Genomic DNA, 18,767 nt, shown 5'->3' with positions numbered 1-18,767 from the left:
GACTTTCATGAAACATTAAAACAATAAGGCTGAGGCAATAAAAGCTATTTAGAAATTCTTATAAAAAACCAAGTTTCAAGTATTATGCTGACTTGAAATATTATTACACAAGTTGGAAAGTGAATTTTATAGTGAGATAGATAAACCAAAAGCATTCGGCATACTTGGGTTAAGTAAGATGAGATGGAGGTCTAAGTGTAGTTTAGATTCGATTGTTCTTCATCTATCTTTAAAAGATAATTAAGTGGACTTGATCTGTTCTCTATTGTGGTGATATATACCATAAATAATTTTGTCAAGTATGGAAAAAGATAAGGTGCGTACAGACTGAGCGCTTTCCACTCATTATCAGCTGATGCAAAGCTGGACCTTACTGTTTCTGTACAAATACAGATATAATCAGCTGATGAAAAGTGAAATGCGAGTATTCGTGGCGCTCAAGTCTGTACAAACTTAATGTAAAATCACTCCACTTATATGGGCTGCTTTATTCAAATTAATAAAAACAATATGAAAACTTGTTGTACCCTTTTATTAAAAGCTTTGAAATATTTTAACGATTAGTTTCGAACATTGGTCATTTTCAAGTAATTTTGAACCTATTGTGATGTAATTTTGACCATTGGTCATTTTCAAGTTAAACTTTCAAGTACAGTAATTTTTACTTGAAAATGACCAATGGTCGAAACTAGTCGTTAAGATATTTTAAAGTTTTTAATAAAAGGGTACTAAAAGTTTTTTATATTGTTTTTATTAATTTGAATAAAGCAGCCCATATGAGTGGAGTGATTTTACATTAAGTTTGTACAGACTTGATTGTTCTTATTAAACTTAATGTATTGTTAGATTGAATTAACTAGAACTTATCTTTCTGTTTTTAAAGACTACAAGTGGAAAACAAATCTTATAAAGTATGCCTATGAGAATAGATAGATAGATAGATAATTCAGCAGCCACTGACCTCCTCTCAAAGGGGTATATGGACTTGTCAATCTTGAATAACTTTGAATAAATTCAAAGTATAGAAAAAATATAAACACTAACTGGTGTGTGTGTGTGTGTTTTAGGTTGGAATCAACTACCAGCCGCCGACGGTGGTGCCGGGAGGCGATTTGGCGAAGGTGCAGCGCGCCGTATGCATGCTGTCCAACACAACGGCCATTGCGGAGGCGTGGTCAAGGCTGGACCACAAGTTCGACCTGATGTACGCCAAGCGCGCCTTTGTGCACTGGTACGTCGGTGAGGGTATGGAGGAGGGAGAGTTCAGCGAGGCTCGCGAGGACTTGGCCGCACTCGAGAAGGACTACGAGGAGGTCGGCATGGATTCGATTGTCGGAGAGGGCGAGGGTGAAGAAGCCTAGATACACCCCAATCTTCATCTTCAGCTACCCCAATCTTTTGTTATATCATTTTTAAACACCTCAATATTTTGTTACATCATTTTTAAACGCCCCAACCTTCATTTTAACTTTGAAAATTTCAGCGTTCCAATGTTGATAACTTGTTCTGTAACGTTTTTGAGCAATTTATTGTTGCTGAACTTTTGTGGAATGTATATTGTTTTCTCAATTCCTTCATGGAAAATGAATTGAGAATACATAACTTGAGAAATTTGAAGGGAGTTTTGACGATGAGAATATTTATATGAACTTCGATTTTAATGATAGAAAATTAATGATATTCAACTTGTTTTGTTTCAATAATTGTTGAAATAAATTTAATACTCAACTGGAAAAATGATTTATTATTTTGTTTATTGTACTGTTTTTCGTTGACAATAATATTGTTGTAGTATTACTGTTGTTTGCCTACTAATCAACTTGGTTATTTTCTTAGTTATAAGTTATAGGCCTCGTTGCACAAAAGCCTGTTAAATTTCAATCACAATTAAATACCAATCAGAGAAGGCGTTTTTGAAAAGAAGGCTTCTATAATTGGTTTTTATGGCATTTAATCATGATTGAAATTTAACAGGCTTTCGTGCAACCGACACTTAGATTCAGATGAGTAAATTTTTTGGATTAACTATGAATTTGTCTGAAAAAGCAATAACACTCATATGCTATTCTTACTATACGAACACACCTCTTAATAGTGATGTGAAATTTGTTTCACAAGGCTGAACCAGGACCTCCTATATAGGTAGTATATGGGAAGTCCTGACTGGGAAGTCTTTCACATGCTTCAAATAGTACACTAGGATTATTCAGTATAGCCACAGCGATGTTTTTATGACTTTCCAGGTAAGGCAACAAAACTCTTATCCTTTCAGAGCTACTACTATCCAATTTGTCAATAAGTTCAGGATGAGAATTCAAAATTCCATACATAAGTCTATCACCAAAATTTGCTTTACTCCAAAAAAGCAGAGAGTCGTTGAGCCGTTCTGTGGAAGTTGTACAAATTTCTGGATAGTGGGTGAAAATGCTTTCCAGCAACTCTTTACCAAATCCAAATTGAGTGAGTTGACATGCAACTTTATCCATTCTATTTGGATCAACACTCAATACATTTGGATTGACTTCGATTGATTCGACTAGGAAATTTCTATCTAGACCATAGGATTTTGCAACTGCCAGTAATGAGTTGAAGTTTGGATGTTTAGTGTGAATACTGTCATCACTTGACACTTCACTAGTCGATTGGAGAGCATCGACCTTACTCACAGATGTACGATATGATGTCTGTCTTAGTATGGGAATCCGCCTGCAGAAGCTTAGTCCAGGCACCAGAAATCTTCTGCCAATCATCTGCAAAATAAGGAGGCATTACTGTCTCAGTAGTCCCACAGCACTATTTTATCAAGCTTTATAAAAACCAACCAACATCCCAAAATAAGACTCTGATTAGCCTATCGGATTCTGATGAGCTTTCCTGGAGAAAATTAATCTCTTTTAAGGTGTTCATCCTAACTTGATAATTTTTATGCCAACTTGAACTATTGGTATGGTAAATAACTTGAATAATGATTCACTTTGTTCACAATAGAGCTTCTAAAACTTTACAACATACTAGTTAAGTCTGGACTTGTTCAGAGCACTGAGCCCCATCTCAAGTAAGCAAGGAGTACCTTTATTATTCTGAAATTTGTAAGCTATACCTTCTAAGCTGAACTTCTGACCTCAGTTCAAAAAACCGTGACACCATCATTCATCAAATCCTTTATTTTTTCTACTATTCCCCCACCCCCTAATCCTTCCAACCACGATTCCTTAACCCAAAAATTACTATAGTGAGGTCCAAGAATGGAGTGGAGAAAAATAGGAGAACAGCGTTGCCGATACTCTGCCTTGCCACTGCCTTCTATAGAGGATAGCTGATACCGGTATATCTTATGTAATATTAACTTTTCAGTTTTCATTCTCAAGCGACATCCTTAAGCATAGTGGAATTAGGCATTATAAAGAAGGCTGATGCTGATAGCTATAACAAAGACGAGGAAAAGTGATAGAAAAGCCTCTGATTATAGTTTCACACCTGAAATTTAATGCAACCGATAAATCCATACCAGTATTCATATTTCTTATATCATTGCCAACTAGCATTATGCTGAATAGATTTGATGAGATATTAAAAAATATTCAGATTGTAAATGAAGAGTTGTGTTTTCAGAACAGCATAGAGCCATTCCATCTCGTCGTCATTAATTTCGTATGGTGACACACGTTGAAATTCATCCCACAATATGTACAGTAGTTTCATGAAAATTTTCAGCTTCTGGCAGGTCTCACACGTATTCTGAGAGTTCATTCTATATTTAATGTGTGAATGGTATACAGTAACTATTATGATATCTTAATAATCCAGAGTAGGGTCTGTTGACATCAATGTGCCTCATTATTATGTTGATGTAACTAGCCACTCTCCTGAAATCTGTGAAGATCCCCAGGAGCAGCAGCGAGCTGTAGATATATAATACATATATTGGCTGAAGACAACATTATTTTAAAACTATCAATGATTGGACAGCAGAGTTCAAGGCGGGGTGCTACAGTAATGATTCAGATTCTCTCACAACCTTCAACATGACTCCAGATCACAATGTCTTAGTAAAGTTGTTTCGACATAGAATCAAAACATAGAAAAGCGGTGAAGTTAGCTTTAGCAAGATCAGGGCGCTATTTCACCAAACTTTATAATACATCTAATACCTTCTGCTTCATCCATTACCCATACTTGAGGGGGCGATGGCGTCAAAAAACTCAAAACGCGCAATTCAACACTTACTGTAATTGTCAGTTGGCAGCGATCGATTGAATCAAACTGATCAAATTATCACCCATGAATTCATTCACACTGTAATTTAACTTGTCACACAGCAGATTCCGGACGGTTCTCCTGAAGGCGGCCTCATCCAACTGCTTCACACCACTATTCTATTCTATTTTACTAGGCACCTTGTTGAAGAATTTCAGGGCAGATATCCTATAACTAGCCTGTGATCGGTAGAGGGGTCTCTTGGTGACATCTGCGCACGGTGTTGTGGTGGTGGATGTCACAACGGGCAGCTACAGTATGCTGTATTCTCTTGAAATACACCAAGCACAGGAGAATGTAATGTCTGATGATCGTTAGAACACCAAGGCGAGCAAAATGGGTTTACAGTGGACAAGATGGTCACTGCCTGTTATAATTCTTACAACCCTCTTTTGCAGCCTCAGGACATCGGCACATGCTGAATGACTCCACAGGAGCAATCCATGAGTGCTCTGGCAATAGAAGAAAGCGTGATATATCATTACCAGACACCTCTCTGTTACAAGCCCCTCATTTTGAGCAGCAGGAAGCAAATGCGGAAGAGTTGGCTGGTCACCTGCATTATATGACTGTTCCAGCTGAGTTTGCAGACCAAGACAAAACCCAGCAGATTCACTTGATTCTGAGGTTCACGTAGTTCTCGTGTCAAGCTGCTGATGATCATTTGGGTCTTGTCCTCATTCAGCTGGAATCGATTAGCCTGGAACCATGAAGTGACAGATCAAATATGCTACGCAGACGCGTCCAAAACACGCTCAAGCTCAGCACCCGACGACAGTAGCGATACATCATTCGCAAGCATCAGAGAGGAACCGTGGTCGTCAAAGTGATTCATCATGACAATGAACCGGCACTGATCCCTGAGGAACACCAAAACCCACCGGAAGCGTTCGGGAGTTTGCACCACTGAGGGAGACAAGCTGAGTCCTTCCAGAAAGACTTGAGCCCAAGATGGAAAGATCTGAGTCCGTTAGACCATAAAAACTTTCCAAGTAAAATGCAATGGTCTACGCAGGCGAAAGCTCAGCTCAGATCACACAGAGCCTGAGCAAAAAGAGTCACTATCCTCGAAGCATCAGCTACATGGTCGACTGCACCCACTGTCTGGGAAGCCAAACTGCATGACTGTTAGCCTAGGGGTGGAGTGGAACAAACATCAAAGTAGATGAGGGTTATAATATACCTCCTAAGGAAAATGGGTCAGATGTTTTTTTCATAATTATCACATTCAAAGGTGTGATATTTAGGTCTATGTTTATTTTTTCCTATAAAAAGTTTAAATAGGTTACATAGTGCTGGGCCTCACACCGCCTTATCCCCACCCTAAATACACCTCTAAGCAAGCTTAAGACGAGAGATTAAAACAATTATAATAATACATGTATTTAAAAGAATCAAAACACAGAGGAGCGGTTAGAAACATGAATTAGGGTTTTACTCTAAAGCTTTAAGCTACTTCTCCGAGAATTTCATAATAAAAAAAGAAAAAAATTAATTTTTTAAAAACACTAGTATTAAAATAAGTGAAGGCTAGAGTTAGGACTGAGAGCTCTCATACCTTACACTGATGATATAAGGTTAGCTATGGACCAAAGAAAATGCACCATCCTCACCCTATTTGATTTTTCTAAAGCATTTGATACTGTTGATCATACAGTCCTTCTGAATAAGTTGGCTATCCTTGGTTTCAGTCACAACTCGTTAGTTTGGTTTAAATCCTATCTATTAGGTAGGAAACAATGTGTATCTGTCGGTGACAAAAAGTCTACTTGGAAAAACGTTATGCATGGTGTACCACAAGGTTCAATTTTAGGCCCTCTCCTCTTCACTTTGTATGCTAATGACCTTTCTTCCATTATCAAATTCTCCAGTTTCCATACTTATGCAGACGACCTTCAAATCTATTTAAGCTGTCCCATAACAAAAATTAATGAAACAGTTGGAATAATGAATCAGGATATCAATTCGATAGTGGAATGGACAAAGAAAAATGGCCTTAAGCTTAATCCCATCAAAACACAACCGATTATAATTGGATATTCTCGTCTTATAAACAATATTGACCTTGAATCGATCCACAAAATTAGTTTAGATGGTAATGACATTCCTTACTGTAGCTCAGTTAAAAATTTAGGCATTATTATGAATAATACTCTTGACTGGTCAGAACAAGTGAACAAAACTTGTAAAAAGGTATTCTCAGCCATGCATGCATTGAAGAAAATGCACGATATTCTCCCTAGAAACATTAAATTATTATTGGTTCAATCTCTCATCTTCCCACATTTGATGTATTGTAATTCTGTTCTTAACGATATGCAAGTCACTCTGAATGATAAACTACAGCGTTGCCAAAATTATTGTCTACGTTTCGTCTACTCTCTCCAACGCCATGATCATATCACCCCAGCCCACATTGCTAGTTCAACATTGAAGCTTCCCAATCAAAGGCTTTTTTGAATAGTCAAGCTTGTTAGAGATATCTTGAAATACGGTAATCCGAACTATTTTAAAGATGATTTCAAATTTGTCTCTGAAGGTAGGAGGATAGATGCTTCACATACTAGAACCGGAGAAAGTACTTTAAGGATACCCAATCATCGAACTACTATTTTCACAAAATCCTTCTTAGTCAGTGCCTGTCGTGCATGGAATGCACTTCCTGTTTCTATCAGGTCCATCGAGAGCCGAGCGAGCTTTATCCTGACTTTAAAAAAACATCTTTTGGAACAAATGACTGAAACTGTCCGGCCCTAGAACGATCACGACAACCATCCCCCACCCATCCCACAAATACAAACCTTTAAACCTGTTATAGAACGAATTGTATATATATATATTATATAAACTCATGTTATTTCAATTATCCACTGCATACTGCTGTATATTACTGAAAGTTGATTACCCTGATCTACTTTCAGTCTACTTCATTTTATTAATCAATTATTTGATCTTATCTATCTATATAATTATTTTACTTTATCAATTTTCTGTTTTTTTTCTCTTAAATATTCATATTGATTAAAACTTTTACAATATTTCCATTAATAAATAAATCCTTAGTTTAAATAATGAAATTAACGTTTTGGTAGAGAGTTAGTGGGGAGGATATTTTTAATATTCTTTCCGAAGAATGGACATTGATATGTCCAAAGCTCCGCCAATTTATGTAGATACATAACAATATAATTATTATCTATAGTTATTATATTACAAATTGCTTTTTCATATCATATACGGTTCAATAATTATTTTCTTAGTCTATATCATGTAAATTCATCTATAATTTTGCTGCATTGTAAGCTATTGTATATAAGTGTATAAGACAGTATATATTGTAATCTACATAAATAAAGTACTCAATCAATCAATCAATCAAACCTTTGTAAAATAAATTTATGATTAAGTTATCGAGTTGTAACAGAAAACCATATTACCAACCTTCTTGTAAATATTCTCAAAACTCGTTGTGCAGCAATATTAAATCACAATAATACTTGATGCAATAGAATAATCATTTCCGATAAAATAATTATTATAAAATTATCGAATTATTGGTATAATATTATTGTAGTCAGCTAGGATCTTTACTTTCTACAGATTTTAGGTTAATTTTTTCAGTTGTCTATTCCATTTCCATATTTTGATCACTGCCATCAATATAATCTATCCATTATTCAATGAGATGGCAGAAGTGAGCTTGCTGTACAGATTTTCATATTATCACAGCAACTTATCAATAACCAATTGCTTGTTATATGATTGAGTCAATCAATTAGGTACTTGACATATGTACAAGTTTATTGTACAGAAAAATAGAATGACTCCAATTATAGAATCTTTTTCAATCTCAGTGTTTGAGAATTACATATATTCAGTAGGTACTTTCAAAATTGGTATAATTTCAAAATTCTATTAAGAGGATTGATAATTGTACGTACTTCAGATACATCGTAACATCAACAATTTACCAGAACGTAGAATCACTTGAGCACTTTGGGTGATCTACAGATGGATATAGCTAAGAAGTTGAATCAAATCGTATGCTCATGAATCAATAATTTCATTATAGAAAGAATCTAATTAATGATAACAATAATCAGAACAGAATTCTATCAGGATTTTCTTATGATAATAACTATTATTCTAGGTGTTTTTCCCGATTTGTTGAAACCTTGTAGTTTATCAAGAAGGTCATGTTTGTTCAAACTTTCCTAAATAGAAACCTAACCTCATCCTCAAACAAGCTCAAACAGAAAAAAGGTGCAAGAGGATGACAATAATTGACAATGACAATGCTCTAAACAATGATGTTTTGTGATTAATAATTAGTCATTATTGCATGTTTTTACGTATAAACTCAACTAAAGTGATTAATTTAAAAAAAAACTGGATTTGATGTAAGTAAAGAACTGGTAATATTTTTATAATTAAAATTAAAATTAAATTAATTCTAAAATGATTCAAAAAATGCACTTTAGAAAAATGCACGTGCCTTTCCTGTTCAAATCTATTTTAATTTTTTCAGAATTTCTATTTCAATCAATAAATATTCAGAGTACAAGAATATGGTTTTCAATTATTACTTTCGGATTGAAGCGCTTATAATAATAAATTTTAAATAGAATGCAGGGAATTGAAATCAATCTAGTGTAGCAGTGTGACCAGTAATCTTTGACACCAAACCTAAGCCTTTATACCTCCAAAAGTATCTTCATATAAGTTATTGCTTTTGGGAAGAAGTCGACAGAAATGGTGAAAACAAAATTTATCAAGTCGTCCCGAGTACCAGCATGCAGATTTTGAACCGGCGATAAAAAACTTTTAAAGATAAAAATTGATTAGAATTAAATTAAAATTTATTTCGCACTTATAAATACAGAAATCAAATAAAGCTCAGCATGACAATACCTTAATACCTAATACCTTCAGCTTCATCCATTACCCACAATTGTGGGATCGATGGCCTCAAAAAATCAAAACACGTACAAACACATGAAAAAAAAAACTGTAACAGTTCAGATGGCAGTGATCCAGTGCTCATGCTCTCAATAAAAATTCAAATTATCACTCATAAATTCGTTCACACTGTAGTATGCCTTTGCACACAGTAGCTTCCGGATGGTTCTCCTGAAGGCGGCCTCATCCAATTGCTTCACACTATTAGGCAGCTTGTTGTAGAATTTCAGGGCTGAAATCCTGTAACTGGCCTGTGATCGGTGGAGGCGTCTCCTGGGGATATCCAACAGCTCACTGCGCCTGGTGTTGTGGCGGTGGATGTCACTACGGGCAGCTAGAGTATGCTGTATCTTCTTGACATACACCAAGCACAGGAGGATGTAATGGCTGAAGACAGTCAGTACACCAAGGCGAGCAAAGATGGGCTTGCAGTGGGAAAGATGATCGCTGCCTGTTATAATTCTTATAGCCTTCTTTTGCAGTCTCAGCACATCAGCAGCCCCCGCTGAATGACCCCACAGAAGCAAGCCATATGTAATGTGGCAATGGAAGAGCGCCAATACAAATCAGCCAAAATGTAATAGGCTACTTTTTAAACTAATGGTTAGTTTAATCTAAATTTAGTAAACTGATATAAAAAATTAAATTAACTAGAGTACCTAAACAATTTCTAATAGTAATCAAATAACTTGAATAATAAACTAAAATCAACTAATAATTTTAACTTCAAAACTTTATTGATAACAACTTGTTCAGGTTGGTTACAACCGAAATAACTGATATTTAAAAGTATTCATACTTCATCGCCCATAAGTGTGTCACTTTTGAAGTGATCGAGATTGAGAAACAGAAAAATCGAATCAAGTTGAAGACTTGTCGGCCTCAAAGTATTCAGCCACAGAGTAGAATGGCACCCCATGCAGCCAGGCTCTAATCCTCGCATCAAAACTTCTTTCATCCAGATCCCTCACCATGTCTGGCAGCGCGTTGAAGATCTTCTGTGCCAGTACAGGGAACAGTCTCTCTTCTTGTCAATCTGCAGAAGGGTACATCAATTTTAGCTTTTCCTCTCGTATTATAAGAATGCTCATCGGCGTTTCTTGTCATTGATTGATGACTTTTTATGTGTAGCAAGGAGAGCAGAATGTACTGGTTGAACACCGTATAGATACCGGTACCCAGTCTTATGAAGATCGGCCGACAGTGATCAAAATATCCTACTGAGTCTAAAATTCTAAATGCCTCATACCTTCTTCTTCATCCATTAACCACACTTGTGGGATCGATGGCGTCATTTCACAATGAAAGTCAGAAAAAACACTAAAAGATGGCAGCGATCAATGCAGCGAGAAATGCTGCCTTTCTCTGTTGAAGAAGTACATCATTACATCCTGGTGCATGTCCCCACATCTGCATAAATAATATGGCAGTGGAACAAGGCAAAGTACACTTTAATAAGACGCTTCCTAGAAATAAGAGGCTTTAGACGCCTGAGTAGAAATATTATCCTGGATAGCTTCAGGAAAAGCTTGTTAGTGTGGCTACCCCAGGTGAGCCTTGAATCCAGTGTAAATACTAGTAGCTTGACCTCAGTCCGATTGATGAGCTGGTTTGTTCTAAAGCTGCTGGTAGTCTCTTGTGTCTTGTCATCGTTAAGACTCAGCTTATTATTAGTGAACCACTGTTTGGCCAGTCCAAAAATATCTGCTGCCGCCCTCTGTGCCAACACTGGTGTTTTCCCTCTGGCAAAGATTGTGGTGTCGTCAGCAAACAGTATGATGTTTCCCAGCAAACCAATGTCATTGGCCATAATCAGAAAAAGGAGGGGTCTAATCCCTGATCCTTGTGGCACCGCATGATGAACGTGTAGTGGACCTGAGTTAGCTCCCTCCAGCGAAAGGATCTGCCTTCTGTCTGCCAGGTAGGATCCAAGCGTGGCAAGGACCCGACCTACGACTCCACATGCTGCAAGTTTCTCCAGCAGAATATCATGCGGGACACTCTCAAACGCCTTACTCAGGTCTGCCAGAGCCAGTGCTAATTTGTCCCCCTCTTCAAAAGAATCTAGGATGTCACCTACCAGCTTGGAAACAGCTGTGATTGTCGATTTACCGCGCCTGAATCCATGCTGCACAATTGAAAATAGGTTATTGCTCTCAAAGTGGTCCATTACTCTATCTTCATAAAGGCTTCAAAGATCTTGGTCAGTGCTGGAATAATAGAAATTGGCCTGTAACTTTTCAGGGCTGTACGGTCACCCTTTTTGAAGATAGGCACTGTTCTAGCCAGTTTTAGGGCTGTGGAGATATATCCTTTGCCAAGGCATGCATTCAATACCACACTAAGAGGGTGATCAATTCATTAAGGTTTGTGAGAAGTTGGTTAGGATAAGGAAATAATTTAAGGGATACAATCAAACTTCTTTATTATTGCGAGCCATGTAATGAAGAAGGATTCAAATTGTTGTTACTAGATAAGTTATTGTTTCAGTTATTTGAAATTGTTCGTAATAATTATTCCTATGCTATCTTTTTCCTTGTTGATTGACCAACTCTGTACTATTGCTTTGATTTTTCTAAATTGAGCTATTTGTTTTATATAATATTATTATTTCAACAAAATTGATCATTTCGATGCATTACAATTTGTCTTTAAAGGTTACCCTGGGTAAAAACCATTCAACCAACTACCTATTTGAAAACTTACCTTGGGTCAAAAAAGCCATATTGTAAGCCTACGACCAGGATCAATCAATTTAAAACTCACCATGGGTCATTAAATAATCATATTATAAGCGTATGGTTTACTAACAATAATAATATATTATCCGTATCTTGTAGTATCAGTTTTCTCCGGCTTTACTCTGTAACTTGCACAATTTGTACGAGGGATTTACTTGAAAATAGAATGATTACAACATCAACGCTTCAATAAATTATGTCCTTATATATATTATATTATATAATATCCTATATATTATCCGTATCTTGTAGTATTAGTTTTCTCCGGCTTTACTCTGTAACTTGCACAATTTGTACGAGGGATTTACTTGAAAATAGAATGATTACAACATCAACGCTTCAATAAATTATGTCCTTCTTTACAGGATCTACCTACAAAATGAAAATAGTATCAGAATTCACTCGTGCAGGTCCTGCGGAGATTCTGCGAGCTTCGCAGAAGGACGATGTCTTGAGAGAAAAAATTGAAAGTAGTCTATATGATATTCTACTTCAAGTCGGAGGTAAGGTAATAACTTGAAGTAAGCCTACCCAATTCAGTTTCTCCTTATATTTTTCAATCTATTCTACATTGATATGCTTCTTGAACATGTTGATATAATTCAAGTGGAATGCATATTATAGCGAATGCCCATAAAGTCGTATACGGGCTACACTCTGGTGTCGCTACACACTGTCGTGTCTTATCAAATTTCATGAGACATGCATGTATTTTGCATGTCTCTGTCGCTTGTCGCATGTCTTGTGATTTTCTGTTGTTACAAAGCTGTATTACAGACTGAGCATGAACAGTGACAAAGAGTGCTCAGTGCTGGCAGTAGACAGTGGCTGGAGCGCATGCGCGGAGTGATGTCTCACGCGACATGTGTCGCATGGAACCGGCTGACACAGGCGATGCCTCGAACATCTGTCGCAAGCAGTGAGTAAGCTCTGATTTTACAACACAAGTTGGTTTCATATGCGACATGTCTCGGACATGAGATTTGTCGTAGACATCATGTCTGGTCTACGACACCAGTGTGTAGCCCGCCGTAGAGACATGTATTGTTGTATGAGACATAACGATCTAAAATCTCAACAAACTAGGTATGAGTTTGAAAAACATGTTATAATTCATATTACGAGATTCCCAGCTGTTTTCCCAAAATTTCAGTTTTCAATTGTTACTGGTTTGTGCTTGTATAGCTGTGTAAAACAAAATTTTCTTTTGTCTGAAGTCGTTTGTAAATTTCCCTGATAAGCTGGAACTACACTCATCATACTGCAATCCGATCACGGATGTCAACGGCCTAGAATGCCACACATGTTCGTTGTATTATATGTCCCACCGCCACCCCTTCACCACAAAAACGGACATGTGTAGGAACGCTGCATGAGAGGTGTGACCGGAACTTGATTCCTCTTAGTGACTGTCATTATTTTTTAGTAGTCTTCTAATGTATAAGGATTTATGGCCTCTTCAAGTAAAAGTGATGTTTCATTCTCATTAAATAGAAAACAAAAAGTGATGTTCCATTCGTTTATTAAATGTTTTACTCTATCAATATCATCTGAAATTATTCAGTAGAAGAATCATAATAATGAGTGGGAATGTTACTCTATAATTCGAAAGAATTCCATTCTCACTTACAGCTTTTTTAAACTTGAAATTGTGTGTAAATCAAGTCATGATCCATGAACCTGTGGACTGTTTATTTTGAATTAATGTTGAAATAGTTTTGAACGAATGCCTGTCGTTTACACCTGAATTGTATCCATTGTCTATGAATAAATAAATAAATAATGTTGATAGTGGTCATCATGTTACTGTAGCACCTGCTTCTTCTCTTTTTGTTTCAATTATTGGAATTTTCTATTTTCACAGGTAATAAAGCATTGATCAAGTACAGAAATTCGTTGAGTGCTTTAAGTAATCTAATATATTTCGGTTCAACAACTCTGAGTGGTCTACAAACTCTGGGCGAGGAATACACAGGAATCCTTCAGTTCGATTCCGATAATTCAAACATACCGGCATTGAAGGTAAGTTGGCTTACACAGTAAGCTGTACCTCAATTGACACATTTTTAACAATATTGGTGTATTTCAGAACAAATTATTTTCAAATGTTGTTTTAATTTAACTATTGAAAAAACGAATCAATGCTCTTCGAGCTTCAGTTCACTACTAAATAAAACTTATAATAATAATTGTAATTCTCAATCTTATTCTGAGTATTTTTGAAAGCATCCAATCATTGTTAAATCATGATACAGTTTTATCTATTAAGAGAGAAAGGAAACACACATCCATGTATACATTGAAGAAAGATTCAAAGTGAAAATGGCTTTATACATTTATCTTTATTAAGGGTGATGCCCACATAAGCTCTAGGCCTGCGCGCATGTAACGAGACGGATGATGATGAGGGATGAGTGCGAGGTAGGTAGGGGTGAGAAGACCTACAGATATAGGTGGGCTGCGAACCACATGGAAGCAACTTTTAGCTAGGCTCTACAATTAGTCACTGAAATACCACAGTAGTAATTTATTTTTCAATTGACCAATTTTCAATGAAACTTGATGAAATTCTAGAGTTTCCAGCTATAGGAATTTACTAAATCTCTGTTAAAATCTTGAATGTAGCTTCCCAATGAATAAATTAATAAGAACTGATCTACTTTTATAGGGCTACAAAGGTTTTGTTTTGAAATTTTTCAAGTTATTAGTTATTAAACAATTGTTAGTAGTTTCTAAGAAGAAACTGATCAACTAAGACAAGTTTACCACGTGGTTTGAATCAATGTAGAGGAAAATGGTTGGTCTTGTGTTATAGGTAGTATCTTCTCATTCATATGATGTGAGAAACAAATACTGGATACAATAAATTGTGGGATATTTATCACTTAACCAGTACTATCAATTTTTAATAATATTCTTCACTATTCCGGCTGTATGGCATTAATTTCAATCTCTCAGTTTACTAAACCCATGCATTATATATCAAATTACTCATCCATAATTGTCAGTTTCATGTCCGTATATTCCTAGGTAGAAGAATCTATCCATTCACTGTATTGAGAAGTGTTGGATATTTTTAATACTAAGCTATCTATTATTTGCAAGTTCGAATCCATGTTCACTTTTGTATTCTGCAGATTTGTTGAATTGAAAATTAGTGCAAAACAAGAATATGCATTTGAAATTAATAACACGGATATTTGAAATGATTCTCTCTATATTCATTGCATTATAAATACTCATATATCATATCTTCTCATTCTCTGTTGCTCCATTATGAAATGACTTTTTCAGATGAGAATTCTAATGGTTCTCCTAAGCAGCTTTGGACAGAAGCTAGTCTTAACAGCTCTACAAAAAGTTGAAAACAGCGATTGTTTGAAAAACGATGGCGAACTCAGACCGGAAGCTCAGCTGCAAATTTTAAGAGTCATAACCTGGCTGAAACTATTCATTCCAATTTTGGAGAGACTGCATAAAGCTGTATTCTACTGGTCTGGCTTCTATGGCCAGTTTTCAAAACGGCTTACTGGAATACAATATGTAAGTGCACTTCACCTCCTATCATAAGAGATAACAAACTAATATGACTAACACTACCATTCAAACTCACCCTACTTGCACTGCTCTCTACGATCTTATAATTATTCTATAAATACTATAAAATTCATTCAAGTCAGTGGTCGTCTTGCTTTAATTCTACTACACACTTATCAGATATGCCTTTCAGAAATGAGCATTTATCTCTGGCCTAGTAAAAGACAAACTATTTTCAAATTCTAAAATTTTCAAAAAACATGGGTTGTTCTTAGAATGTAAACAATGGATTATAACATGAGGCAATGTTGTTTAAACTGGATGCATCGGCATTAGCTTATAACCTGGATGCATCATATTATTATTTATTGAGCAACCTCACAGCGCTGAACATAAAACTATAATGAGCTACGACAGGTTAAATGTTGAATTTCCATCTCACCAAAACAAATTCCACTGAGTGCAATTTACATCTAGAGATAACACAGCTTGAGGCAGCAATGTCCATTCTATTTTTTTAATGAGATTCGTCATAAATATGTCCTCAACTTATCAACTAGGCCTACCTAACCTTGTGCACCAACTGTAATTCGCATGACGGCGACGACTCCAACCTGAAGACTGCTTATAAATTATCCTCAACTTATAGTCAACCTAACAAGAATTATTGAAACTATTTTATTCAAGTCAGTGAAATGGACATTCTTTAATCTCAGTTTTTGAAATTTTAAACAGCAGAACTAGAGACATTTATTATGAACGTAAATGAGACGATGGATACCTGAAACAATTACTCAAGGTTTGGACTTTTTCAATAGTTTGTTATTGTTTAATAACGTATTCATTAGTGCTACTTATATGAAAAATGATTCCATAGCACCCTATTTTGAAAAACTTTTTGTGTAAAATACAATAACAACTAGCTTCGATATGCTCAATCCATTTTGAAGTTTTTCTTAAAATAAAATATTGAATTATTTCTAATATACAAAATAATATCCTCAATAACTCTCTTTTTTTATTAAAAAAATAAGTTATTTGAAGATATAATTTTGTTTATTAGTAATAATTCAATATTTTATTTTAAGAAAAACTTGAAAATGGATTAGAAATACCGGAACTAGTTGTTATTGTATTTTTTATGAAAAAGTTTCCTTTAAAAAAGGGTACTATGGAATTAATTTGTATTTGATTTTTCTCATTTTGAAAATATGTTTAAATTTAATAATCTGTGTTTCTTGTTTGTTTGTATTGAATTGTAAATTGCAGTTAGTAGGTAATTGAAAAAATGTGATAGTAACACATAACTAAGCTACATTTGGACTGTGGTACAAATTATTTTTGGGACGTTTTGGGCTTAAGCCTTTCGTATTTTTCTGCAAGTTGTGTTATGTTAATTGATTAAATAAATAAATGTGACATTCCACTCTACCACAATAATAAATCAATCCATAATTTTATTCAAATCAATACGAGATACACATATAAATCAATATGCAAAATAGAAATTAAAAAGAATTTACAAAAACAGGCTTAATGGTGGGTTGTGGTGGTGAAAAGGAAGAAAGGAGGTAAAATACCTATAGTGAGGTCCACGTTATAATGGCAGTGTAGGAAGATAGGAGAAAAGGGTTACCAGATCTCAGCCTTGCCACCCAAACAGCTGATACAAGTATATCTGATGAATTTAACTGTTCATTATTGTTGAAAATAGTTAATCATATTTTATTTGTCAAGAAAATATATTTTTCAAAGATGTAGCCTAATAATAAATTTTCACGATTGAGATTAAATATTTTATCAATTAGATGAATTGCTACATTGTTGATACGATGTGGCAACATCGCAAAGCGTGAAAGAGATAGCACCATCTGCTTTGTTGAATGATAGTCAAGGATAGCAACATCATAGTAAACTATGGTTTTCCATATAATAGGCTGGTAGAGCCTTTGTGCAAAAATATTCAATCAATCATTGTAAAACATATTGAACCTGATATTGTAAATTGTATCTATTATTGGGCAATAAATTTCAATTCAATTTCAATTCCATTTATTGCCAATTAGAATATTCAATACATATCACAAACTCTTTATAATATGAAATATCATCGAACATTTAATTAAATAAACATAATCACTCCAACATATACTTGAATAAAATAATAAAAAAATTTAATAGATTGGATGGAATTGAATGCATTATCATAAATTCATCATTAAGCGTTGTGTTTTGTTTTGCAGGTTCTTGTTCGACAATGGCTGAAGGATCGGAAATCGTTGTACGGCTTCAAGATTCTGAGCGTTGTTACGCTGGTGTACGCGGCGCTGTCGGGCGCCACCGAGTCGATCAACTTTGCACAACTGTCGGCGGACGAGTTGCGCGCGCGCACCCAGCCGACGCATTCAAAAGTGGTTCGGCCGCTGCGCGACTCGTGTCCGCTGTGCTTGGAGGAGCGGCACAGCTCCAGTGTGACGCCGTGCGGCCACCTGTTCTGCTGGCACTGCCTCATCGAGTGGCTACACACTGAACAGCGGTGCCCCGTGTGTCGGGAGCCTGTGCAGCCATGTCGCGTTGTGCCCCTACACAATTATCTGTGATCAGTAAGAACTTATTATTTACTCTTAAAACCACGATTGTATCGTCGTGTATTTGCCTGATAAAGCGTATTTGCCTGAAGTGAGGTCCACGTTATAATGCAGTATTTGATGAGCATTGGTGTTGCTATCCTTGTCTATTAAGTAATCAATGTAACATTCAACTCAATCATAACAATAAAATGAATTTATTATATTAATTCAAATTCTTTATTCTGCCTGACATTTTTTCAATGTATAAGCTCGTCAGAAGAAAAAAAATACAGTGTACATAATAAGATAAATAACACAATATGATGAAGAATAACAATAGCCCAGAGTTATTGATAGATTATATCATTATATTGAAAGATCATATCAATATAATAATATTTAATATTCAATCATTGTAAAATAATCATTTGTAAATATTTGACAAAGCATCCTTGCGCTATCTTTTTCTATTTCCGCAATGTTGCCGGATCTTTCTTCAACAATTAAGAAATATAATCAACAAGACAGAGAATCGGCAACGCATAATTGATTATTTAAAACAATAATGAACAGTTGATATTACATCAGATATACCATTATCAGCTATCCTCTATAGAAGGTTTTCACAAGACAGAAAATTAGCAACGCATAATTGATTATTTTAAACAAGAATGAACAGTTGTTATTGCATCAGATATACCAT

At 35.5% G+C, this 18,767-nt stretch overlaps 2 protein-coding genes across 3 annotated transcripts; both read left to right on the top strand.

Annotated features, from left to right (window-relative positions):
- Positions 1–1,071: 1,071 nt before the first annotated feature.
- Positions 1,072–1,732, top strand: LOC120351456 (tubulin alpha chain-like). The gene has a single exon (XM_039428920.1). The coding sequence runs from the start codon at positions 1,140–1,142 to the stop codon at positions 1,359–1,361; it is 222 nt and encodes a 73-aa protein (XP_039284854.1). The 5' UTR covers positions 1,072–1,139; the 3' UTR covers positions 1,362–1,732.
- Positions 1,733–8,378: 6,646 nt separating this feature from the next.
- LOC111052304 (peroxisome biogenesis factor 10) lies at positions 8,379–18,767 on the top strand. Of its 2 annotated transcripts, XM_039428918.1 has the most exons (6): positions 8,379–8,657; positions 9,699–9,819; positions 12,323–12,460; positions 13,822–13,979; positions 15,252–15,500; positions 17,738–18,767. In XM_039428918.1, the coding sequence occupies exons 3-6, from the start codon at positions 12,337–12,339 to the stop codon at positions 18,092–18,094; spliced, it is 888 nt and encodes a 295-aa protein (XP_039284852.1). In that variant the 5' UTR covers positions 8,379–8,657; positions 9,699–9,819; positions 12,323–12,336; the 3' UTR covers positions 18,095–18,767. The 2 variants fall into 2 exon arrangements, with proteins under 2 accessions (XP_039284852.1, XP_039284851.1); XM_039428917.1 differs by lacking the exon at positions 9,699–9,819 and having other exon boundaries at positions 8,381–8,657; positions 17,738–18,765.

The sequence above is a fragment of the Nilaparvata lugens genome, chromosome 5 (assembly GCF_014356525.2).
Source record: "Nilaparvata lugens isolate BPH chromosome 5, ASM1435652v1, whole genome shotgun sequence".
Lineage (NCBI taxonomy): Eukaryota > Metazoa > Arthropoda > Insecta > Hemiptera > Delphacidae > Nilaparvata > Nilaparvata lugens.
Note: the sequence above shows the minus strand (reverse complement) of the source record. Positions and strands in the feature narration are given on the sequence as shown.